This window comes from Taeniopygia guttata, chromosome 36 (genome assembly GCF_048771995.1).
Source record: "Taeniopygia guttata chromosome 36, bTaeGut7.mat, whole genome shotgun sequence".
Classification (NCBI taxonomy): domain Eukaryota; kingdom Metazoa; phylum Chordata; class Aves; order Passeriformes; family Estrildidae; genus Taeniopygia; species Taeniopygia guttata.
In genome coordinates this window covers 2,631,886-2,657,298 of record NC_133061.1, presented here as the reverse complement: position 1 = coordinate 2,657,298, position 25,413 = coordinate 2,631,886, and the positions used below count along the sequence as shown (strand labels likewise).

Genomic DNA, 25,413 nt, shown 5'->3' with positions numbered 1-25,413 from the left:
GTGTGAGAGCCCTGGCCAGCGCCAGGCGTGTGCTGGACAGGCTCATGGACAGCTGGGCCCGGCTGGCCAAGGCGGCCACCGAGCTCCGCGACACCTGCAGGGATGCGGCCACGGGGAGGGGACAGCGGCTGGAGCTGTACCTGGGGCTGCTGGGGGACTTGGTGGCCGCGTGTGACGAAGCCACGGCGTTCCCCCAGGAGCTGCAGCGCCAGCTCAGGGACATCGAGGCTGCCCTGGAGGGGACAATGGAGGTGTCCCGATTTCCGTGCGGCCTTGGTGGCCACAGCGGCCGAGGCTGAGCAGCTGTGGGAGGCCAGTGCCCGCCTGGCCACGCGTCACCTGCTGGGGACACTTGGGGACATCAACACCCTCTTCTTCTGTCCCTCTCCTGGCCACGGTGGCTGTGCAGTGGCCGAGCGGTGCCAAAGAGCCATGGAGGATATCCCGAGGCTGCTGTGCACAGAGCAACATCACCACTGGGCCGTCATCAGGCCGGTGTCACCTCTGTAGAGACTCGGGGACATTCTGAGGGCACTTTGGGAGCACTTGGGGACACTTTGGGAAGGCGTGTGGCGACGCCGGTGGGGGCAGGGGTGTGAACAAGCCTCCCCTCAGTGCCTTGCAGGAGACCCGGCTGTGATTTGGGGGCTGGGGGGGTCCCCAGGCAGCCCCTGCTGCTGAGCACTGACCCTGCCCCGGGATGAGCCGGGACCCCCCAAAAACCGCACCCGCACCCCCTTCTGTGCCCCCAAACCCCCCTCGAGCACTGACCCGCCCTCACCGGGCACTGGGACGAGTGGAGACCTCCTCTCGGTTTTCTGGGGGTCGAGATGACCCCGAGATTGTGAAAAGTCCTTTTCTCCCAGCCCGCGCGGGCAGAGAAGGAGTCGAGATGCGGAGCTTTGCTTCTCAGGGCCGTTTATTTTCCCTTTTCTCTAACAGCTTTGTCCGCTCTGCTGAGCTCTGTCTAGCAGGTCGGTCTGTGGCAGTCTCCCTGCCCTCAGGGCGCTGTTTGCCTTCTACACTAAAAACTACCTGTACTGTGTTTACAATACCGTGCCAATATCTATCATTTATGTTGGACAGTGTGTCTCTACCTTCAACTAACAGAAAAGTGTCACCATCACAGCAAGACACGGAGGAAAAAAAGAAGGAGAAGAAGGTCAGGACACACCCAGATCCCTCCACCTTGTCCCATTGAACCCCGTATTTTAAAGTGTTAAAATTCTACTTTTCCACCCTGTGTTAATTCACCTACCACGCTACTCAAATCCTTGTGCCTTGTAATTCCTCATACAAAGTTGGCAATTTTCTCCAGGGGCTAAAACCACAGCCACCGGTGTTCTTGACACCATGCCAAGGTCTCCGAGACCCTGCCAGGGTTTTGAGCCATCCAGGGCAGCCAGAGGGATGTCCTGGATTCTGACACCCCCCAATTACGGAGCAGTGGGAGCCCCCCGGGCACTGCCCCCCCCCACCAAGCACTGGGATAGGGACCGGACCCCCCTCGAACCCTGGGAACCCCACAAGCACCGGGACCCCCCAGGCAGCGCCACCCCCGTGCACCGGGACAGGGACCGGGCCCCCCTCGTGCACCGACCCCGCCGAGCACTGGGCCCGGACCCCCTTTGTGCCCCCCATCCATGACGGAGGTTCCATCCCCTCCGCTTTGACCCCCCCAGAGCCGCGGGACCCCCAGGAACAGTGCAGGGACTGTGGGGGACCCCAAGGGCTGCAGGGGCACAGGAGGTTCACCTGCACTAGGGGAGTCCCTTAGGGTTTGGTCCTTTCCCACCCGTTGTCTCCCAGGACCCCCTGTTATCATCAGCGACCCCCCCAATTTACTGGGACCCCCTCCATTCACTGCTTCCCCCCTTCCCTGACTCCCCCAAAGCGCTGGGACCCCCCGAGCCATGAGCCCCCCCCAGTGCACCAGGACTCCCCACTCACCTCCCATCCCCCATCTATGGGAACCCACCCAAATCACAGCAGCACAAGGAGAAGAAGCCAACACCTTCCCCACACCGAAAAGGGATCACCAGGACCACGGATCAGCAGGGCTCTGCCCAACGGGGGTCACTGGGGATCATCCAGCCCGGATCCTCCCATGGGGGATGGAGCTGGAGCAGCGCACCAAGCTCTTCCCTCACTCTCTTCCCTCACTCCAAGCTCTTCCCTCACTCTCTTCCCTCACTCCAAGCTCTTCCCTCACTCGGGGCACTCACAGGGCTTCCCTTAGTGGTGCCTCCGTTGGTGCTGGGTCAAGGCTGAGCTCCTGGAGAAGCTCTTCCCACACTTCCCACACTCGTAGGGCCTCTCCCCGGTGTGGATGCGCCGGTGCACGGTGAGGTTGGAGTTTTGGTTGAAGCCCTTCCCGCAGTCGGGGCAGCGGAAGGGCCTCTCCTCTGTGTGAATCCGCTCATGTACGAGGAGATCAGAGCTGGTCCGAAACCTCTTCCCACACTGGGGACACTCATAGGGCCTCTCCCCGGTGTGGATGCGCTGATGTGTTCTCAGGTCTGAGCTCCACCCAAAGCTCTTCCCACATTCCAAGCACTCATAGGGCCGTTCCCCAGTGTGGATCACCTGGTGCTCGATCAGGCCAGACTTGTCTCTGAAACCCTTCCCACACTTCCCACACTCGTAGGGCCTCTCCCCGGTGTGGATGCGCTGGTGCACGGTGAGGCTGGATTTTCGTTTGAAGCCCTTCCCGCAGTCGGGGCAGCGGAAGGGCCTCTCCTCTGTGTGACTCTGCTCATGTCTGAGGAGAGTGGAGCTGGTCTGAAACCTCTTCCCACACTCCCCACACTCGTAGGGCCTCTCCCCAGTGTGGATCCTCTGGTGCCGGATCAGTTTGGAGCTGCAGCTGAAACCCTTCCCACATTCCAAGCACTTGTGGGGCTTCTCCCTGCCATGAGGCTCCTCCACCAGCTCCGAGCTCTGGCTGGATCTCCGCCCGCCTTCCTGGCTCAGGGGGGCTCTTTCCTCCCCGCAGCTCCCTGGGCTGGGTTTGCAGCTCCTCCTCCTGCAGCATCTCCGGGGCTTTTCCTCCTCCTCCATCCAGCCACGCCCAGGGAATGAAAAATCCTGGTTTGGGGAAAAAAACAAGAGGAGAGCACCTTGGACTGGATCCTTGCTCCAGTTTATCTCAGGAAGTCATTGGGAATCTTGTGTCTGTAAGAACCTCCAAAACATCAAGATTTAGCCCCAAAATCCCACAAACTTCAAGATACAGATCAAAAACTCCCCAAACATCACAAGTCAGCAGAAACCTCCTCCAAAACATAAAGATTCAGCTGCCACATAAAACCAAAAGCACCAACATTTAGCCCAAGAAAGCTCAGAAACACCAAGATTCACCCCGTGAAAATCCTGGATCCCCCTCCACAGTCACCTGCTGCATGTGGGGGGAGAAACGCTCCTGGGGCTGGGGGAGGCTGCAGATACAGGGAGGGGGGGAAACCTTCTGCTACTTCCTCTTTCTGCTCCTCCTCCTCGTCTTGTGTCTCTACCCTTCCTCACACTCCTCTTCCTCCTGCTATTCCTCCTTTTCCTGCACAATCCCACCTTCTCCTGCCACCTGCATCGTTTGACCATTTTGTTCCTCAAGCCTGCTTCTCCTTCCCTTCTCCTCCTGCCCCCAGGCCCAGCACCCACTGCCGGCTCCCTCTTCCCCCCAGACCCACAGCATCCCAGCCGAGGGGCAGGGATGGAGCTGGGGCAGGTCGGGCTGGGGCAGCGCTGGGCTCTCGGCCGCTCCCGCCCGCACTCGGTCCCCACTGCAGCCGCTCCCGCCAAAACAGCGCGGGGGGGCCCGGCCTTGGCGCTGCCCCACTCCCACCTCCCCAAATTCCCCTCGCGGGGGCGACGGGGCCGAGGGGGGGAGTCCAGTTGGGGAAGGCTCAGAGGGCCAGGGAGCTGTAAACAAGGGAGTGACAGGAGAAGGAATCGATTTTAGAAAATGTTATTAATTGATGACACAGACTGCTGCTCAGCCAAGGCCCTGCTCTCTTCATGAACTTCCAGAAGAACAACAAAGACTTAACAAAGCCATGAATATCATTTGCTATATAAAAGCAGGGAGCATATTAAGGGAGTATGTAGCAGGTGGATTGGGAAGTCTGTAGCTCTCAAGTACTTCAGCCAATGGGGAAAGCAGAGGGAGATGTGGCCAGGAGAATTAGGATTAAAGGGAGGCTGTGTCCTCCAGCAATTGGAGAGATCCCATGGGGAATGTCCCATGGCCTCTCCCATTTTTAGGAATGAAATTAGTTTCACAGGACTCCTCTGTCTGCTTTGTGGACAGAATCCTCTGGTGATGTCAATTTTTCCGCACACCCTGGGGCAGGGAGTGCAGCTGAAGGTGCCTCACCCACTTTGGGTGATCGGCTCCCTTGGCTGGCGGCGGCACCGGGGATTGATTGGGGACCCGGGAGTGACCAGGAGACAGACGAGTGACACATCAGGGGGGTCTGTGAAGAGTCAGCAGGGAGAGAGCACTGAAAATCTCATCAGTGAGTGCCCTGGGATCTTCGGGGAGTGAACATGGCAGGGCACCCATGGAGGGGAGAAAAGGGAAAGCCAGGGAGGGCTCCTGGCCAAAGGGATGATGATGCCAAAATGTCTCTGAAGGGTCCCTTGGGAGAATGCTGAGGTAGTTTGCACATTCCCCCAGAGGTAATTAAGGACATGGACACCCAGGGGGGCAATAAGGGAAGTGGAGAAGGGATTTGGACAACAGGGGATGGATGGTGTTGGTGTGCTGGGAAGGGATCAGGTGAAGGGGAGTGTGCAGCAATATGGTTCAGGCAAGAAGCAGCAGGAGGAATGTGTGTGGTAAGAAAAAGGATGATGGCAAAGAGAAGGAAGAGAAAAATACTCAGGATTGGGATGTTTTTCATCAGGGTCTTATCCTGACAATTTGCCAGCTGATACTTTGAATTCCCAGTTTCCAGGAGAGGAAAAGCAGGAGGTCAGGATGTCAGGGGTTTCTCTGTGGTGGGCAGCGGCAGCAGCGGGCGCAGAGGTGCGGGACCGGGAGCAGGGCTGGGGGCCTGTGGGGAGCTGCGGGGCCGGGCCGGGGCTGTGGGGCAGCCGGGGCTCAGCGCCGGGCGCTGCCTGAGCCCACCAGCCCCGGGCAGGGCCGGCAGTGGCCCCCGGCCCCCAGGAGGCTGCAGGACGCCCCGGCCGCTGCCCGGCCCCGGGGAGCTGCCGGCCCTGCCCGCCGGGGGGGCCGCCTTTGGACACTGCGGCAGGACAGGCACCGGCTCTGCCACACGGGCTGTGCAGGGGACCCTGAGCACAAGGAGCAAAACACAGCAACATCTGGGAAATGCAGAGTGCACATGGATGGATCAGGATTTTCTGTTAAGGATTTGGCTTGGGTCCCTGCAGAAAGGAAAGATTTTGCAGAAAGCTCAGCAGCTCTCAGAGGATGAGCGCCCACAGGCAGTGACCGCGGCTGCAGGAGTGGCACAAGAAGGCCCTGCAGCACTTGGGCACAAAGGCACAGCAGCTGAAGGCAAGGAGGGATGAGCAAAAAGCCAAGCTGAAGGCAAAGGCCATGGCAGAGTTCCCACAGCCCCTGAGGGACCAACCCCAGGGCCCAAGGGGGCCCCAGCACCCAGGGGACGGCGTCGGCCACAAGCACCTGGCAGAGGCATTGCCCTCCTGGCCAGGGCAGAGCCCACCCAAACAGCCCCTGGGAAGGAGTCAGGGCTCCAGCTGCAGCCCACAAGGACACTGCAAGCACAGACAGCAGCACCCTCAGGAGGAGCGAGTCCACCCCTGCATGGACATGGATTGTCAGGGCTCTCTGAGCTCCCATCCCACCGGGGACCCACCACGCTGCAGCCCTGGAGAACATCCAGACTGGGTCTGCATCGAGAGCAGGCATCTCCTGATGGACACAGGGGCCTCTCCATCCACTCTGAATCTTACACCTAAGGGGGGAACATTGTAAAGGAGTGTTTTCATTATTAAGGGAATAACTGGGAAAGCTGAGCTGGTGTCATTTGTTCAATCAGGAGCTGTGGGAGGTTAATTTGAACTAAACTAATTTTTTTCTCTTCCTACTGTGATTGTAATTATCTAGGAAGGAATTTGATGATGGCATTGTAATATTGTAAAAGGTGACACAGAGGCTATTGCTGCTGTACCTTTGTGTCAAATGTCTGGACTTTTTAACCCCACACAGCCTCCATGTTGTGGTATGGACAGGAGAAAGAGAGCAAAACCTGAGAAAATGAACAACCAAAAATATTGATGCCTCAGCTGTGGCTCTTCCAGACTCAGAAAATAAATTGGAATTGTAGGTGAATGTTCAACAGGGCCATGCCAAAGGAATTCCTGGGCCAACAAGTTTCACCCAGTGGCCAAAGTGGCCTCATTGCCTGCAGAATTGTGCAGCCACAGCTTCAACAGGAACCGAGGCCCAAAACCTGATGACAACAGGATCTCCAACTGTTCCAGTCTGCCATCAAGTTCAAGCTTTGATAACCAAAAGAGCCTCGCAATGGATGAGCAGTGCTTGGTTATTACAGTGTGAAACTTGTTCAGTGGCACAGGAGGATTCAGAACTGAGGACAGGGGAAGGGTTTAACCCAGCCTCCTGTTTGAACAGCCCCCAGAGGGGCTGGGAAGAAACCCAGCACTGCATTCAAGTGACACAGCTCCAGACCCAGCCTGGGGGAGATTTAGGAGACATTGCCTGGCCTGAGGCAGAAAATGTCTTTGTGGATGGCTCTTCAAGGGCAGCAGAAGGGAAAAGAGTTCCAAGACACGCTGTTATTGAGGAAAGGGAATCAGACAAAGCCCAGGTTACCCCCCATGGTCAGCTCAACCGGCACAGCTGTGTGTGCTTGTAAGAGCCTGGCACTGACATGCCCTGAGCAGGAAGGCTTCAATATCTTCTGGTGACACCATCTCACCTAACAGGGGGGCAAAAGCAATTCTGATTGCTCAGCAGCCACTGAAAGAAATAATTCATATAAAAGGGATTGTGGAAGTCATAGACTCAGACAGCAGAGCTCATTTTACAGGAAAGATCCTCCAGGGGGTTATGGCAGCTTTAGGAATACAATGGGACCTCCAGAACCCCTGGCACCCCCAGAGCTCATGCTGGGTGCAAAGAATGAAAGGGGATGGAAAGAAACACCTTTGGAAGCTGGGGATAGAAACCAAGATGCCATGGGTACGGCTTTTGCCATTGGCTTGGGGAAGAAGAAGAGCCAGACCCAGGGCAGATATTCAATTATTTCCCCTTGCAATTGATCTCGGGAATTCCTTACCCTGGGAATTCTCCACCTAGTGCAGGGTGGAGATAAGGGATGCACAGTTAAAGCAGTCTGTGGCCAGAATCCTGTCTCTGGTGCAATCTCTCCCCCAGGAAGCTGGGCTGGCACAGAGCCTGCCTTGGCACTTTGCTGTTGCCAACATCCCAGCAGGACATCGGCCCACACATCCTCTGCTGAAATCCTCGGCCTGGCCACCCTCCTTTGGCAGCTCCAGCCCCCGGGGACAGCCCTTGCTGCCACTGCTGCAGCTTCAGCGCTCTCTGGGCCTGCCCTGCCACAGCTGCTGGGCAAGAGCACGGCACAATTCCACTCTGGCTCTCACTTACACTCACACACTGCCCTGCCTGCCATGGCATTGATGGAAAATACACCAGCTCATAGACTTTAACATTGTTAACCTTTTATTTCTCTACTCAGGCTTGCTTTGCCTTGGCCCTGGGGAAAGAAATGTTAAAGGTTTTGTTAAGGGATGTTACACCACTCAATGGAGATGAGTTTAACATCTCAACACACTGGGAATGGCCCAAAAGATACCCACAAAGTTAACACCCAGCAGCAAAACATCAACCCCAGCAGCAAACAGCAACCAACACCTACCCCAGACACTGCCAGGGCTGCAGACACCTGGTCTGCAAAAGGCTGAGAAGGAAATGCAGCACTTCCCACCTCATTAACAGCAGAAGCAAAGAAATCCGGGTCCAATAGGAAACCAAATACTAAAAACTGCACAACTTGAAACTTTGGAACATAAAACCAGTGGATTTAGACTGGTTCAGACTGTATCAAGTTTGGGAAAAATCTAGTAAAAGCCACGGAGCTTTTACTCCGATAGTATTTTATTTATTATATACTCCGATATATTTTACTGATACTTTAGGTGTCATGGAACGATTTTCTCTGCACACCCGGGCTATGTGGGGATGCAATGATTTCTGTTGCACATCCTGGCCAGAATCAAGAAATGCCTTTACTCTAACACTAAACATATTGGTGGAGTTTTTCTTTTTCCTGCACCTTCAGTGCAAAGTATATAGCATGAGAATAATTTTTAAAATAATCCTACCTCTATATGGCTGGTTAGGTTTGGTCAGGGATGTGAGAATGGGTTTTTACTCTGAGAAGAACGAGAAAAAAATTAATGGCCTTGGAACTTTCTTATGTGTTTTTGTTTCGCTTTTAGCGATGCCAAAATTTTGGCCTGGGTTTTTTGACATTCACCTTTAGGCTTCATTTTGCAAAACTAGAAGAGATTTAAAGGTGCCCTTTTAACTCATAAACATTAAACAGAGGATTTGAAGGGGGAAAAAAAAGCAGCAGGTTTTAGGGGGGCACATTTGAGGGTGCTGAAGGCTGCTCTGGAAGAGAAGCTGCATTCCAGGCACCCAGGAGAGGAGCTTTAGAAATGCAAATTAACACTGTTGAGGCAGAGTGGGGACAATGTACCTGGCTCTTCTTGCCTGGGGCAGGAATTGGCTGATTCCCTCTGCCCCTCACCCAAGCTCTGCCTGCTTGCACAGATGGAATCTGCACGGCTGAAGGCAGAGCCCATGGTGAGGATCTGACTCTGAAACAGAAATGGCTGAGGCTGCAAAGGGAAACAGCAAATGGAGAATGTTGTGAAAACTTCACTAAAATACGGGGGGGGATCATCCCCCTGCCCACTCCAACATCTGCTGCCACTGTCTGTGCTGTACAGGGTGTATCAGAGCACTGGGGCTTTTGCTAGAACAAGTCCAGGGAAATCAGTTGGAATTCAAGTATTTGATGCTGTATTTAGAAAAATGCAGTCATTCATGCAGCCCCAGCTTGAGGGAGCACCCAGAAATGGGGAAAAGATGAAGGGCCACCAGAACAAATCCTACAACACCATGGACCAGCCCCTGGGAACCCAAACCAATTCATATCAGGAGACAGAGAACCCATTTATCATTTCAATGGCATCATTAGATTAAAAGTTGTCCTCGGAATAAGAACCAACCAGACAGCTCCAGCTCCTGACCTTCCTGCCGACCAATCCACTGAAAGAGGAACACAACATTTCACCACGGGATGAGATCAGATTATCTGTGAGCAGAAAAAACAGCAGTTTGTGGAAAACTAAATGGCTCAAACTGCTGTTGGCAAAGAGACGACAAAGGAAAAGTGCTGAGAATGATAAAAAAGGAAATAGGTGAACAGTTTATGTATTGGTCCAAACATGGAAAGGATGGGAATGGGACACGCTTTCGTGGCTCCCCGGCACACCAGGGGTTAAACGAATGCTGCTTCTCCTCTTCTGTGCTGCAGCAACTCTCATCTTTTTACCATGCCCCACCCTTGGCAGTGCAGCTCATCCAGCAGCTGAGCCAGGGGATGCAGGCGGCAGCCAGGCCTCCTGATCCACAAACGGCTACAAAAGGACAGGGAATGAGGGCACCGAGAATAATCCCAAAACCAAAGAGGACCCGAGAAGAACAAAACAGAGTCAAGGAGTGAATCTGCCTGGTGATAGGGCCAGGCAATTGTAGATAAGGAAGTAAAGGGGGAAACCATCAGTTCCAATAAATTTCACAAATTGAGCCACACAATTTCTCAAAGTCCCGCTAAATTCCCGAACTTCCAGGAGAACAAAGACTTAACAGAGCCATGAATATCGGCTGTTATACAAAAGGAGGGTGCATATTAACGAGGACAGGCAGCAGGCGCATCGGGAAGTCTGAACCTTCCAAGGACCTCAGCCCGTGGGCAAAGGCAGAGGGAGATGCGGCCGGGAAAATGAGGATAAAAAGGAGGCTGCGGACTACAACCATGGCAGAGAGCGCACGGCAAATGCCCCACGGCCTCTCCCCCTGCTCGGCAATAAAGTCACTTTTACAGGACTCCTCGCTCTCCTCCGGCCACAGAAACCTCCGGCGACGGGAATTTCCCCGCACGCTCCCGGCCGCGGGGCAGCCCCCTCTGTCCTACCCACAGCAGCCGGGCCGAGCCAGCGCTGCTCCGGCAGCGGCTCCTGCCCAGGCCCCGGCGGGAAGGAGACCGCGGGCAGCCGCTCCCGCCGCGCCCTCAGCCCGGGGCCGGCACGGGCCGGACACGGCACCACCGACCCGCCGCAGCCCCCTGCCGCCCCCTCCGCCCGCAGCCAGCCCCGAGCCCCGCAGAACCCAGCGCGGCTCCCACCTGCGCCGGGGCCGCCTCCGAGCTCCGCCGACGCCGCCTCACCGCGCTCCGGCCGCTGCCGCCGCTCCCGGGCCCGCACAGACGCTCCCGGCGCCAATGGCGCCGCTGCCCGCCCACGGCCGCCCTCAGCCCGCCGCCGGGGCCGTGCTGCGCCCCGCTCCCACCAATCAGCGCGCCGCAACCGCGACTGACGGCACCAGCGGCCAATGGCAGCGAGCTGGGGGCGGGCTCTGCGCACGGCCCAGACTCGCCCCGCGCTCTCAGGGCCCCCCGCGCTGCGTGAGGGCAAAGCCGGAGATGAGCAACAGCCCCGGGACGGGCCCGGGCCCGAGGCGGGATTGAGCTGCCCACACAAACAAACTTCTCCGCACCTCCCGCCACGGCTTTCCCCGCCCTGCGCCTTCCGTGCCTCCGGCTCTGCGGGAAGCCCGGGAGCCTCCCTTCTCCTGCCCCTCATTAGTGCATCGGTGCTTCGCTTTCATTTCCCCCAAAAAGGGAAACCTGCCCAAAGCCCTGTGGGTGAGCGGGGGAGGGGAGAGATTTCTGGCAGAAAACTCCAAAGACTCAGAGCAGGATGAGGAGAAGTCAGTGCAGAGCCTTAAATGCAGCTTTCCCCACGCCTCCCTGCTCCCAGCTGCACCTCCTCCCCCGGCAGGGCAGGAGACAGGGAATGGGGCCGTGCTCAGCTCATCCCCCGCGGCTTCTCCCTCTGCTCAGGGACAGGAGTCGTTCCCTGCTGCACCCTGCGCTCTCTCCCAGCCGAGACTTCTCCAGGAACTTCTCCGAGCCGAGTCCATCCCCTGGGGCACAGCCCCCTCCAAGTGCTGCAGCGTGGGTCACTGTGCCACGGCTCGGTCCTGCCAGGCCAGGCTGCTCCAGCGGGGCCCCTCTGCCCACGGGGTCACAGCCTCCTCTCAGGCATCGCCGAGCTCCAGCCTGGCTCCTCCAGGGGCTGCAGGGGCATCTCTGCATCCCCACGGAGCTGCAGGGGGATCTCTGCATCCCTATGGACCCGCAGGGGGATCTCTGCATCCCCACGGACCTGCAGGGGGATCTCTGTATCCCCATGGACCTGCAGGGGGATCTCTGTATCCCCATGGAGCTGCAGGGGGATCTCTGCATCCCCACGGACCTGCAGGGGGATCTCTGCATCCCCATGGAGCTGCAGGGGGATCTCTGCATCCCCACGGACCTGCAGGGGGAATCTCTGCAGCGCCATTGTAATATATGTTATGGAATAATTCATGCTTATGTAAAATATACATCAAGTCAGTTGTGCTTGTACAAAAAGATTCTTAAAGTTTTAAAAGACCAGAAGCAGCAGCCGGGGCTGCAGAAACCACAGATGACAGAGAAAGAAAGACCTCATTTACAAATGAAAAAACGTGGCTCCATGCAGAGATGGGCTCTTTCCGGGGGCAATCCAGGAGGCACCCAATGTGATTAGTAAGGGTAGTCAGAAGCTCAACCCAGACTGAATCACAGGAATTCTATCCCTTCCCCCTCCCTCTTCAAAGGGGAAAATCAGAAAAATACTCAGATTATTGGGATATTGTAGATTGTAGATTGAAGGATATACACAGGCAGTAAAATTTTTGTGTGAATAAACTGACAGAGGAGATGATATAAAATGGAGCAAAGAAGATGGTGAAAAACTAAGAAAACTGAAGTTAAAACTAGCCCCAATATCAACTTCAAGCTTACCTTCACTAGCAAAACCCTTTCATCTGTACGGAAATGAAGAAAAGGGAGTAGCTCATAGGGTTTTGTTTCAGGAGTGGGGAGGAGTAAAGAGACCCGTGGCTTATTTATCAAAGATTGTAGATCCAGTAAATCAAGGGTGGCCAGTGTGTGTTCAAGCTATAGCAGCTACTGCAATCCTGGTAGAGAAAAGTCATAAACTGACTTTTGGAGGTAAATCAATTGTGTGCACACCTCATGCAGTATGAAATTTCTTCTGATTTGCATTGTGATTTTTATCTTGAAATACATAACTTACTGTACTCTAGGACTGAGAAACTAGTTTACAGCTGTGACATAGCAAAACCTGCCATTAATTTATTTTGAGTTGATGCAGGCTGTTCACTCAAGTGGTTCTCAGTGTGTAAAGTTAAACTAAAGGTAACACCAGCTGCTTGGTAGGTCAATGAGAAACATTTTTTCTTCCAGCCAGTCCTTTTTCATGTACCCAAATGTGTTTTGCTTTCTTAGATTTTTTGGTTTGTTTGTTTGTTATTTTTTCTGGAAGTGCTGGCTACTTGCAGTGTACCTGGAACAGCAGCTAGAGTTGTTCATGCATGAGACTTCTGAAAAATAGGGCTCAGTTTTTCCCCAGACTTGGAGGTGGCTACATATAGAAAAGGGAACCTACAAAGCGAGGTGAAGAAAAGGTTTCAGTATCTTCTAATGTAAGCTGTTAATTTTTTTTTACTTTCAGCATCACTGTGGGTGTGTGACACATACACATTAAAAAGATGGTGGGGGGATCTCTGCTTGCTGTAGGTTTATTTCTTGAATGAGTTAGAGAGCTGTGAGGAAGTTTTGGGCTCCCTGTGTGGATTACCCAGGCCTGCAGGGAGGGCTTGGCCATGATTCCCTCTGTGCTGCAGGCAGCCCTGCAGCGTGGCAGCAGTGGCTTCTTGCCTCTGGTGAGTTTGCAGGCAGGGTGCTCCAGCACTGCAGTGCTCAGGGGCAGTTTCCTATTATGACATTAAGGCTTGAATTCAGGAGCGCCTCTTCCCACCCAGTTATTGTTTGTATCACAGGAGCCTCTTTAGAGAGTGTTTCCTGGCAGTCAAAAAGAGAGTACTGCAGAGAAAAATTCCTTACTTGCTGTCTCCCCCACTGAATCCACATTTTGTCTATTCCCTCTTCAAATTATAGATTTGTAAAACTCATACTCTGTGTCCTCAGATGCCCTTCCCAAATCAAACCTTGGCTTTGTTGCAAATTGCATTGCACTAACTAGCATTGCCTTAAATTTGTTTTGGTGCAGGCAGGGTCACTTTGGAAGTAAGTTGTTGTTTACTTTGTTCCTGCAACCCTTTCAAGCTTGTGAATGGAAAAATTGTGATAGCAAAATAAGTCTTTATTTTTGCACTGTCAGCTGTGAGTGGCTGGTAGCCTTGGTGGAGGGTGCCGTGAATTACAGGCCTGCTGAACACGCATAACAAAAGTAATTGAATTTGTAAGGAAGGTGAAAAAGGGGGGAGAGGTGATTGGCAGACTCGCCTCTCCAGGATGTAGGATTAATGTTAGAAAGTGGACTGATATTGGAATGTGGCTGCTGAAATGTGAAGAGAGAAAAAGAAAGAGGAAGAGATAGAAAGGGAGAGAGAGAGAGAAAGAGAGCGAAGGGGAGAGCGAAATACACCCCCAAGGTCCCCTCAGCCACAGCTATCTGTAAGTTCTCCCCCATTCCTGCTAGGCAGAGTGACAACAAGGAGGGGGGGAAGTGGGGAAGGACAGAGTTAAACCCAAGGCTGTGAACAGGACCACCAGTAGAGATAAGATCAAGGCAGAGATTGTGACTCTCACAAAGTGGTTTATTGTCTTAAGCAAGATTTCTTTTTTCTTTCTGATTGCTGTTGTTAAGAAGAGAAGGCTTTTGTTCTGAAGACTTAAAGTCTGTAAGACTAAAACAGTTAAATGTTACCCAAAAAGTATAAGGCAAGAGATGTGATACATCTCATGTTAAAATTGGCCTGGTCTTTTTTATTTAACTAATTATAGCTCACAGGAAGAAGAATTGGTCTCTGCAGATATTAACACAGCTGGATACAAGAAGAAGAAGTGACTGTAGAAAAAGAGTTTAGTTAAACTCAGAAAGTTTTAAAGAAAACTAATGGTAGAAGTTAATGCACTATTGTTTTTCTTTTAACACTGTGCTATTAAGAAATCCTTTCCAGGTACCACTGAAGCAGCAATCCAAACCACGGAAAGAGGGTGAATTCATGCCAGCAAAACCAAAGGACTTGTGAAGAAACTTGAGGAATGAACTATCACATCTAAACCGGGTGATACCAAATTGACTTCCAACCAGGACTGGGTGGTAATGGTTTGGGAAGACCCAAATGATCCAAGGCATGTACAAAGAATAACACCTCACTGAGAAATAAGGCAAAGCTTGCATCACTGGTTCTAAGCCCTGCCTGAATAAACCCTGAGACGCCTCCGACACCTCCTTGGCAGAGGAACACTGCCACTTCAAACAGGAGGATCGGGAGTGTTTCAGTCAAAGAGTTCTTATAGCCTGGCCTTAGACTGTGCCTTGTACAGGGAAGAAGGGAAATTGCCATCAGTACTGTACTGTATACTTTATGTGATTCATCCCAATACTGGACACACTAGCTGGGTTACAAGTGAATGTTCAAATTATGGGAATAATTGGTGTTGTAGCTCACAAAATCTATGTTCTTGTTGCAAGAGGTATCAGTACTGAATCAATTCCCTATACAGATAGAACTCAAAATAACTGAAGTAATAACTTTGTTTTGTGGATGGATTATTAGTGCCTGTTTAGTGAGAGATACCTGAGGAATGGTGGGAAACCACAGTTAAGGAGTGTTGAAAAGGACTTGCCTAAAAAAATGAGTAAAAAGGAGTGACAAGGAAAACAGAGGGCAAGCCTGGACTGAGCACTGTACTCACCACCGAGAAGATCACACGTACCTGCTGTGGGAAGCAACCCCACAGGCAGGGCAGGTGGGGGTATAAGCCATGCCAGACCTCTGTCATTCCTGTTTCTGTCTCTCATTTGTTGTCTTTTCCCTTCTGAGATACCAGCAAGATCGTGTCCCAAATGCTACAGAAAGTATTACACGGAAAGGAACCAAAGTTCCTTTTTGTTACACACACCCATGTCAACAGCCACAGACCCACCCAAACTGAGTACCTGCAGGCAAAATGGGGAAAATATTGGATTACAAGGAACTTAGGAAAAAGTAGTAATACTTGGGGCATGGAATGTCCAAAAGGAGAGAGACGGATTTGTTTTACATTTGATCTTAGAGATATAGTCCAAGATTCGGTAAAAAGGCAATTAGTAAACAAAAAGGTGAAACCAGCACAGCAATCTAGCTCTGTATTAACCCCAAATTATATACTGCATCGTATTATAGGACTCCAAGCAGTTAGAGAGGAGATAACAAACAAAGCTGCTCAGGCACTGGAATTAATATTGAGTCAGCAAAGCCAAACTATAACTGCAGTGTATTAAAATAGGTTGGCTTTACGCTATTTATTGGCTAAAGAATGGGGTGTACAGATTGTTGAAAATAGATGGCAATGAGGGCATCATCCTGGAATAAAAAAAGGATATCAGAAAAAAATTATGAAAAATTATGACCCTGGTATCAGTCCAAAAACAACCAAAGGGAAAATAATGTTAAAAACTAACAGGTGGGGTAATGTATTGAGAATGGGATGGGGGAAGAAATTAGGATTCTTCCTTTTATGTGTTACAAGTGTTTTGATATTTCTTCTTTGTTTAATCCCATGTTTTATTTGATTACCAACAGAGTCCAAAGAATGCAAGAGGATAAGAAATATTGCTCAAGCCAAATGATTTATAAAGAATAAGAGGAGAGATTGTGACAAATGCATATTTATGATTGGCTTTTCGCAAGTGTTACAATGAATATTATATGTGTCATGTTAGAAAGTTTATGCTGTTCCACAGGATCTCAATTCCATATAATCCCAGTCCAGTTTGTCCCAGTCCATAGGATCCCAGTTCCATATTTGATCCCAATCTCTAGTTGATCCCCGTCCCTATTTGATCCCAGTCCCTATTTTATCCCAGACTATATTTGATCCCAGTCCGTATTTGATCCCAGTCCCTATTTTATCCCAGACTATATTTGATCCCAGTCCATATTTGATCCCAGTCCGTATTTGATCCCAGTCCCTATTTTATCCCAGACTATATTTGATCCCAGTCCATATTTGATCCCAGACTATATTTGATCCCAGTCCAGAGGATCCCAATCCACATCTGATCCCAGTCTCTATTTGAACACAGTCCGTAGTTGATCCAGGTCTCCAGCTGATCCAAGTCCATATGATCTCAGTCCCAATTTGATCCCAGTCTGTAGGATCCCAGTCCCTATTTTATCCGAGTCCCTTGTTGATACCAGTCCATAGGATCCCAGTCCATATTTGATCCTTGTCCATATTTGATCCCAGTTCAGTTCATTCCAGTCTGTAGGGCCCCAGTCCCTAATTTATCCCAGTCCTTAGCTGATCCTAGACCACAGGATCTCAGTGCGTATTTGATCCCAATCTCTGGTTGATCCCAGTCTATATGGCCCTGCACACATTCCAGAGGTCTGGAATTTCAGCTCCCAGCCAGGAAAAGACATTCCCTTTGCCCTCGAAGGCAAAGCTCTTGAGAAGGGGCTGAAAGCCAAGTGGAGCAAAATCCTACAGAGACATTTCACTGCTGGCCTCCATAACTTCAGCTCCTGAACTAAGAAATAAAATAATAATTGGGAAATAAAATAATTTAAAAATCAGGGGTGGGTCATTGGGGGCAGAGGGAGCAATTAAATTAGAGGAGGATTCAATTAAATCAGGGAAGGATCTTTGGTGGTCCCTGAGGAAATTAAATTGGGGGAGGGTCTTTGGAGGTCCCTGGCTCAAGGGAGACACGGAGAGAGAAACAGAGCAGGCAAAGAGAGGTGGGAGGGAAAGGAGGACACAAACACAATCAGCTGAGAAGGTGGTGCCCTGAAAAACAGAAGTGCCACGGACTGGAGATGAATGGCAAAGAAATCACTAAGTCTGAAAGTTTTATTTGCTATCAAATACATCCCAGCCACCCAGCCCCACACAATCCCCATCCCACCTCTCCAAATCAGGATCCCACTTCTCCCGATCTCCTCCCAAACCCATCTCAACCTGGCAGCTGTGAAATCGAGTGAGTTTGGTGTGGGTTGGTTTTTTTTGAGTTGGGAACAAACAATTTGAAGAGGGATTGAGCCTTTATGTGTTAAAATTCAGCTGTTTTCAGTGGGATGTGAGTGGGTTTGAGGTGAAAGATTGATCCCTCTTGGCTTTTAGAGTGCAGAGAGATTGAGAAGAGAAAAAAATTAAGGTCAACATGAAAGGAGAAGCAGCCAGGTGTGTTCCCAACATGGATGACAGGGAATGTGGGTCACCAGGGCTGTGCCCAATGTGGGTCCTCCAGTGGGGGATGGAGTTTAGCTCTTCTCGCACTCGGGGCACTCGCAGGGCTTCCCTTACCGGTGCCTCCGTTGGTGTTCGGTCAAGTGAGAGTTCCTTGAGAATCTCTTCCCACACTCCCGACACTCGTAGGGCCTCTCCCCAGTGTGGATGCGGCGATGCTGGATGAGGGTGGAGTTGAACCTGAATCCCTTCCCGCAGTCGGGGCAGCAGAAGGGCCTCTCCTCTGTGTGAACCCGATAGTGCCGGAGGAGACAGGAGCTGGTCTGAAACCTCTTCCCACACTTGGAACACTCGTAGGGCCTCTCCCCAGTGTGGGTCCTCTGGTGCATGATCAGGCTGGAGCTCTGGCTGAAGCTCTTCCCACACTCAGAACACTCGTAGGGCCTCTCCCCGGTGTGGATGCGGCGATGTCTGATGAGTTTTGAGTTTTCCCTGAATCCCTTCCCGCAGTCGGGGCAGCAGAAGGGCCTCTCCTCTGTGTGAACCCGATAGTGCTTGAGGAGATCGGAGCTGGTCTGAAACCTCTTCCCACACTTGGAACACTCGTAGGGCCTCTCCCCAGTGTGGGTCCTCTGGTGCACGATCAGGTGGGAGCTCCGGCTGAAGCTCTTCCCACACTCTGAGCACTTGTGGGGCTTCTCCCCATCATGGAGCTGCTCAGGGACCCCCAGCTCCGAGCTCTGGCTCCATCTCCGGCCGCCTCCCCGGCCCAGGGTGGGTCTTTCCCCCTCAGATCCCCGCGATCTGCGTTTGCAGCCCCTCCTCGTGCCAGATCTCCGGGGCTTTTCCTCCCCGTCGGGTTCCTGCACCATGGAGCCGCTCAAAACGGCCTCTTCCACCAGGTTCTGCCGCGGGGATTTGTCCTCCCTGCTCTCCATCCTCAGCTCCTGCTCTGGGGGAGGAAGGACAAGGAGAGGCTCTTCCTCTTCCTCGCAGCCTCCCAGGGGCTGGGAATGGGAAATCCTGGTTTGGGGGAAAAAAGGGATGAGCACGTTGAGTTTGAATCTCCCTCTGTCCCAGTCCATCCCTAGAAGTCCCTGGCCACCTGGGCTCCATAAAAACCTCCCAAACACCGAGATCCAGCCCTGAAAAAGCCTCCCAGGAGTTCCCCGTCCCTGCTCCCTCCCCTTTGCTGTTCAGGGCTCCCCCCTGTCCCAGCTGCTGGGGTCACGCTTGGATTGGGGGTCCCCCTTGTCCTCGCTGCCCGCCCTCCCCAGGCTGCCGGGAGTCCCAGCAATCCCAAAAGCTCCCCCCTCTTGGCTCTCCCCATTCAGGGGTGCTGGGGCTGTTTGGGTTCCCGGGCCGCCTTCTCCCCTTCTTCCCTGCTCTGGGCTGCCGGGGCTCCAAGGAGTCCCCCCAAGGGGACTTTTCCGCTCCGCTTCGCAGTTCTTCCTTCTCCAAACATCTCCCCAAAAACCCAACCCAGGCACCCCCCAAGAGACCTGGCCCGAGCTCCCCCTCCCCGCTCACCTGCGGGATGGGGGGCGATGGTCCCACAGGTGGGGGCTGTGAATTCAGGCAGAGCTGACCGTGTGCTTCTCTCTGCTCTGCTCCATCCGCCTTTCAACCTCCTCTTCCTCTTCCTGCCGCCCCTCCTCTTCCATCCCCCCTCCTCCTCCTCCTCCTCCTCTTCGTTATCCCCACCTCCTTCTCCTCTTCCATCCCTTCCCTTCCATACCCCCTCCTCCTCCTCCTCCCCATCCCCACCTCCCGCTCCTCCTTCATCCCTGCCCTTCCCTCCCTCCTCCTCCTCCCCCAGCAGCAGCGACACCCTTGGTTCCCGTTCCCGCAGCCCCGGCAGCCCGCGGCAGGAGCGGGGATGGAGCCGGGACAGGTCGGGATGGGCAGCGCGGGGCTCTCGGCTGCTCCCAGCCGCTGTTCCAGGGGGGAACCCGGCCCGGGCCAAAGGAGAGGCAAACTGGGGAAACTGGGGGCTGCACATCCAAACTGGGGCTCACTGGGGACCCTGCCTGGGCACTGCCGGCCCTTGGGGCTCCTCTCAGGAGATCAGCAGGGGGGAATGCAGAGAGGGCTGGGGGATGCCAGGAGTGGCAGCACTGGGAGGGACTGGGCTCTGCTTGGACCCTACTGGGAGGGACTGGGACTGTGCTGGCTTTGTCCTGACACCATACTGGGATCATACTGGGAGGGACTGGGACTGGGCTGCTTTTGTGCTGACACCATACTGGGATCATACTGGGAGGGACTGGGATGGAACTGGTTAGTACTGGGATGAACTGGAATGGACTGGGAGGTTACTGGTTTGGGGTTTGGGGTTACTGGAGGGGATTGGGAAGTACTGGGATGGACTGGGACATTACTGGTTTGCACTGGGATGAACTGGGAGGGACTGGGATGAACTGGGAATGTGGTTTGGGGTTACTGGGATGAACTGGGAGTTACTGGTTTGGGGTTTAGGGTTAGTGGGAGGGGATTGGGATGGACTGGGATGAACTGGGAGTTACTGGTTTGGGGTTACTGGGAGGGGATTGGGATGGACTGGGATGAACTGGGAGTTACTGGTTTGGGGTTTGGGGTTACTGGGAGGGGATTGAGATGGACTGGGATGAACTGGGAGTTACTGGGATGGACTGGGGCCATCCTGGGATGAACTGGGAGGGACTGGGAAGCCAAACTGGCAAACTGGGAGGGACTGGGATCGTACTGGGAGGGACTGGGAATGGGAACTGAGCAAGCTGGGAGTTACTGGGAGGGAACCGGGAGGTTACTGGGATGAACTGGGAGTTACTGGAATGTTACTGGGATGGACTGGGAGGGGATTTGGGCTCACTGGGATGAACTGGGGCCATACTGGGGCGTTACTGGTTTGTACTGGGAGGGACTGGGAGGGGACTGGGATGAACTGGAATGGACTGGGAGGGGACTGGTTTATACTGGGAGGGACTGGGAGGGAATTGGGAGGGGCTGGGCCATACTGGGATGAACTGGGATGGAACTGGTTAGTACTGGGATGAACTGGGAGGGACTGGGAGGGACTGGGATGAACTGGGAATGGGGCTTGGGGTTACTGGGATGAACTGGGAGTTACTGGTTTGGGGTTTGGGGTTACTGGGAGGGGACTGGGATGGACTGGGATGAACTGGGAGTTACTGGGATGGACTGGGGCCATACTGGGATGAACTGGGACGGACTGGGAAGCCAAACTGGGCAAACTGGGAGAGACTGGGAGTTACTGGGATGGACTGGGAGGGGATTTGGGCTCACTGGGATGAACTGGGGCCATACTGGGGCGTTACTGGTTTGTACTGGGAGGAACTGGGAGGGACTGGGATGAAGTGGGATGTTACTGGGATGGACTGGGGCCATACTGGGATGAACTGGTTTGAACTGGGAGGTTACTGGGATGGACTGGAATGGACTGGGATGGACTGGGACATTACTGGTTTGCACTGGTTTGAACTGGGAGGTTACTGGGATGAACTGGAATGGACTGGGATTGACTAGGATGAAACTGGGAGGGACTGGGATGGACTGGGAGGGGACTGGTTTATACTGGGAGGGACTGGGAGGGAACTGGGAAGGACTGGGTTGAACTGGGATGGACTGGGAGTTACTGGTTTGGGGTTTGGGGTTACTGGGAGGGGTTTGGGATGAACTGGTTTGTACTGGGAGGGACTGGGAGGGGACTGGGACCATACTGGGATGAACTGGTTTGTACTGGGAGGGACTGGGAGGGACTGGGAGGGACTGGGAATGGGGTTTGGGGTTACTGGGATGAACTGGGAGTTACTGGTTTGGGGTTTGGGGTTACTGGGAGGGGATTGGGATGGACTGGGATGAACTGGGAGTTACTGGGATGGACTGGGGCCATACTGGGATGAACTGGGAGGGACTGGGAAGCCAAACTGGGCAAACTGGGAGGGACTGGGATTGTTCTGGGAGGGACTGGGAATGGGAACTGAGCAAGCTGGGAGTTACTGGGAGGGAACCGGGAGGTTACTGGGATGAACTGGGAGTTACTGGAACGTTACTGGGATGGACTGGGAGGGGATTTGGGCTCACTGGGATGAACTGGGGCCATACTGGGGCGTTACTGGTTTGAACTGGGAGGAACTGGGAGCTCCGGGGGGGCGGGCGGGGCGGGGCTCGCTCCGGGCCGGTTCCATTCCCACCCGCGGGGGGGGGGCGGGGCTCGCTCCGGGCCGGTTCCATTCCCACCCGCGGGGGGGGGCGGGGCTCGCTCCGGGCCGGTTCCATTCCCACCCGCGGGGGTGGGGGGGGGGGGGGGGAAGGAGCCGTTCCCTCACCATTTCCTCAGCTGGGCGCGGCGCGCTGCGGGACCTGCGGGCGGCAGCGGAGCTCGGGGCGGATCCCGGCGCTGATCCCGGTGATCCCGGCGGGATCCGCTCCCCCTTTCCCCGATCCCGGCACCCACCGGAGCGGCGGCTGCGGAGGGCGGCGCGGGGGCTGCCGGGAATGGCGGCGGCTGTGGCGGGCGCGGGGCATGCCGGGATACACCGAGGCAAACGGCGCGGCGCCATGTTGTCGCGCCGCGCGGCTCGCTTTACGGCGGTGTGGCGAGGTGAGGGTGTCGCGAAGAGGCAGGCGCGGTTTGCTTTACGGCGGTGTGGCGGGGAACATCTGGAGAACATCTGAGAACATCTGGAAACGGTTGGGAACGGCTGGGAACGGCCCCACAGGAGCTCCAGAGGCACCTGGGAGCCTTCAGCAATCCAGCCAGCAACGCACGGGCAGGAGGACACGGATGGCGCTTCCTGCCTGGGACAGGGCTTGTGGCAGCAAAGGCCTGTGCCAAAGCACTCGGGCAGCTGCAGCGGGAGGCAGGAGAGCTGGCAGCTCCGTGTCCGTGTGTCCCCGTGTCCGTGTGTCCCCGTGTCCGTGTGTCCCGTGTCCCGTGTGTCCCCGTGTCCGTGTGTCCCCGTGTCCGTGTGTCCGTGTGTCCCCGTGTCCGTGTGTCCCCGTGTCTGTGTGTCCCGTGTCCCTGTGTCCCCGTGTCCGTGTGTCCCCGTGTCCGTGTGTCCCCGTGTCCGTGTGTCCCCGTGTCCATGTGTCCGCTGCCCGCTGCCCTGGCTTGCTTTCCTTGCTTCTGCTTTTGCCTTTGCTTCCTAGTTAGGTTACCTAAGCAGTCCAATTTTTTCCCTGGACTGTTTTTTTTCCTTTCCTCTTCCTGAATACCATCCAACCTGCTCCAGACTGGGATCTGGGAAACACTGAGGAGCACCAAGATCCTGCATGTTGTAATCTGCAGCAGCCATCCCCAGTGCTGGAGAGCTGCTCTCTAACCCCACCGCCTTCTGCTCCCTCATCCCTCATCTTCCATCGCTCCTCCTCCTCCTCCTGTGTCCCGTCCCCACCTCCTTCTCCTCTTCCATCCCCCCTCCTCCTCCTCCTCCTCCTCCTCCTCCTCCTCCTCCTTCTCTTCCCCGGCTGGGAGGGACTGGGCTCTACCGGAATCCTACTGGGATCCTACTGGGAGTGACTAGGACTGTACTGGTATCATACTGGGATCATACTGGAACCATACTGGGATCGAATGGGACTGTACTGGCTTTGCACAGACACCATAGTGCCCCACACAATCCCCGCTCCCGAAGGGCGAACCGTGAGGGGAAAGGGGCGAGGAAAGGGAAAACCGTGAGGGGAAAGGGGGCAAGGAAATGGCGGAACCGTGAGGGGAAAGGGGCGAGGAAAGGGCAGGACCGTGAGGGGAAAGGGGCGAGGAAAGGGCGGGACCGTGAGGGGAAAGGGGCAAGGAAAGGGAAAACCGTGAGGGGAAAGGGGCGAGGAAAGGGAAAACCGTGAGAGGAAAGGGGCGAGGAAAGGGCGGGACCGTGAGGGGAAAGGGGCGAGGAAATGGCGGAACCGTGAGGGGAAAGGGGCGAGGAAAGGGCGGGACCGTGAGGGGAAAGGGGCGGCTCAGGCCAAGGGCGGAACTGTGAGGGGACGCTCTGTGAGGCGGCGCTCTGCAAACAGAACTGCCACGGACTGGGAATGAACGGCAAAGAAATCAGTAAGTCTGAAAGTTTTATTTGCTATCAAATACATCCCGGCCACCCAGCCACACACAATCCCCATTTCACTGCTCCAAACTGGGATCACACTTCTCCCAATCACCTCCCAAACCCATCTCACCCTGGCAGCTGTGGATTCGAGTGAGTTTGGTGTGGGATTGATTTTTTTTGAGGTGGGAACAAACAATTTGAAGAGGGATTGAGCCTCTGTGGTTAAAATTCATTTGTTTTCAGTGGGATGTGGGTGGTTTTGAGGTGAAAGATTGATCCCTCTTGGCTTTTGGAGTGCAGAGAAATTGAGAAGAGAAAAAAATGAAGGTCAACGCTAAAGGAGAAGCAGCCAGGTGTGTTCCCAACATGGATCACAGGGAATGTGGGTCACCAGGGCTGTGCCCAATGTGGGTCCTCCAGTGGGGGATGCAGTTTAGCTCTTCTCGCACTCGGGGCACTCGCAGGGCTTCCCTTACCGGTGCCTCTGTTGGTGTTGGGTCAAGTTAGATCTGGAGAATCTCTTCCCACACTGGGGACACTCGTAGGGCCTCTCCCCGGTGTGGATGCGGCCATGGATGATGAATTTTGAGTTTTCTCTGAATCCCGTCGGGGCAGCGGAAGGGCCTCTCCTCTGTGTGAACCCGATAGTGCCGGAGGAGACAGGAGCTGGTCTGAAACCTCTTCCCACCCTCCCCACACTCATAGGGCCGTTCCCCAGTGTGGGTCCTCTGGTGCAGGATGAGCTTGGACCTCCTCCTGAAGCCCTTCCCACACTCTGAGCACTTGTGGGGCTTCTCCCCATCATGGAGCTACTCAGGGACCCCCAGCTCCGAGCTCTGGCTCCATCTCCGGCCGCCTCTCCGGCCCAGGGTGGGTCTTTCCCCCTCAGATCCCCGCGATCTGCGTTTGCAGCCCCTCCTCCTGTGGGTTCTCCGGGGCTTTTCCTCCCCATTCGATTCCTCTACCATGGAGCCACTCAAAACAGCCTCTTCCACGATGTTCTGTCCCGGGGATTTGTCCTCCCTGGTCTCCATCCTCAGCTCCTGCTCTGGGGTAGGAAGGACAAGGAGAGGATGGGATTTGCCTCCGTGCCACAGGGAAGGGCAAGGAGATCCCCCCAGTGCGTCCCCGGCAGGAGGGCACCGGCAGCGGGGCTGTCCTGCAGCCGGGGCCGTGCTGGGCTGGGAGATGGAGCAGGAGAGAGGGGGAAAGGGGCACTGACTTCCTCCTCACCTGCCTCGGTGTCCCTGGGCATTTTCCTCACAGCCTCCTCCACCATCCAGCCAAAGTTTGGGAATGGGAAATCCTGGTGTGGGGAAAAACAAGGTGTGAACACCTTGGGTTGGGGATTCCCCCTGCCCAAATCCATCTCCAGAAGTCTCCTGGTGTCCATAAAAACCTCCAAAATCATGAGTGAATAAAAAAAAAGCCACCAGGAGTGTCCCATTTCCAGTCCCATCCCTCTGGGGTTCTGGTGTCCCCCGTCTCAGGGCTGCTGGGGATCCTCATGGGCCCTGGGGATCCCCCTTCTCCAGGGTCCTGCTTAGGGATGCTGGGGGGTTTTGCAGTACAAGGGTCCCCCTCTCCAGCCTCCCCCGGGTCCAGACACTTGGGGCTCCCCCCTGTCCCCACCACCCTGTCCTGGTTTAGGGCAAATTTGGGTGAAAACCCCCAAAGGGGATTTTCTAGAAAGCAGATTCAAGCGGCCTCTCCCCCAACCAGTTCAGGAAAAGATTTCCTTAGAAAAAAATCAAAAAAACCTGTTTATTTAACAGGCAAAGCATTCACCA

At 54.4% G+C, this 25,413-nt stretch overlaps 2 protein-coding genes across 2 annotated transcripts in view; one reads left to right on the top strand and one right to left on the bottom strand.

Annotated features, from left to right (window-relative positions):
* LOC105759916 (uncharacterized) overlaps window positions 1–25,413 on the bottom strand; it is a 649,836-nt gene that overhangs the window by 472,638 nt on the left and 151,785 nt on the right. The window contains 3 exon segments of the mRNA XM_072921323.1: window positions 2,253–2,919; window positions 17,873–17,993; window positions 18,162–18,299. Of these exon segments, the coding sequence (XP_072777424.1) occupies window positions 2,253–2,919; window positions 17,873–17,993; window positions 18,162–18,299 (926 nt within the window).
* Window positions 1–25,413, top strand: part of LOC140681480 (uncharacterized) — a 1,248,316-nt gene that overhangs the window by 1,215,198 nt on the left and 7,705 nt on the right.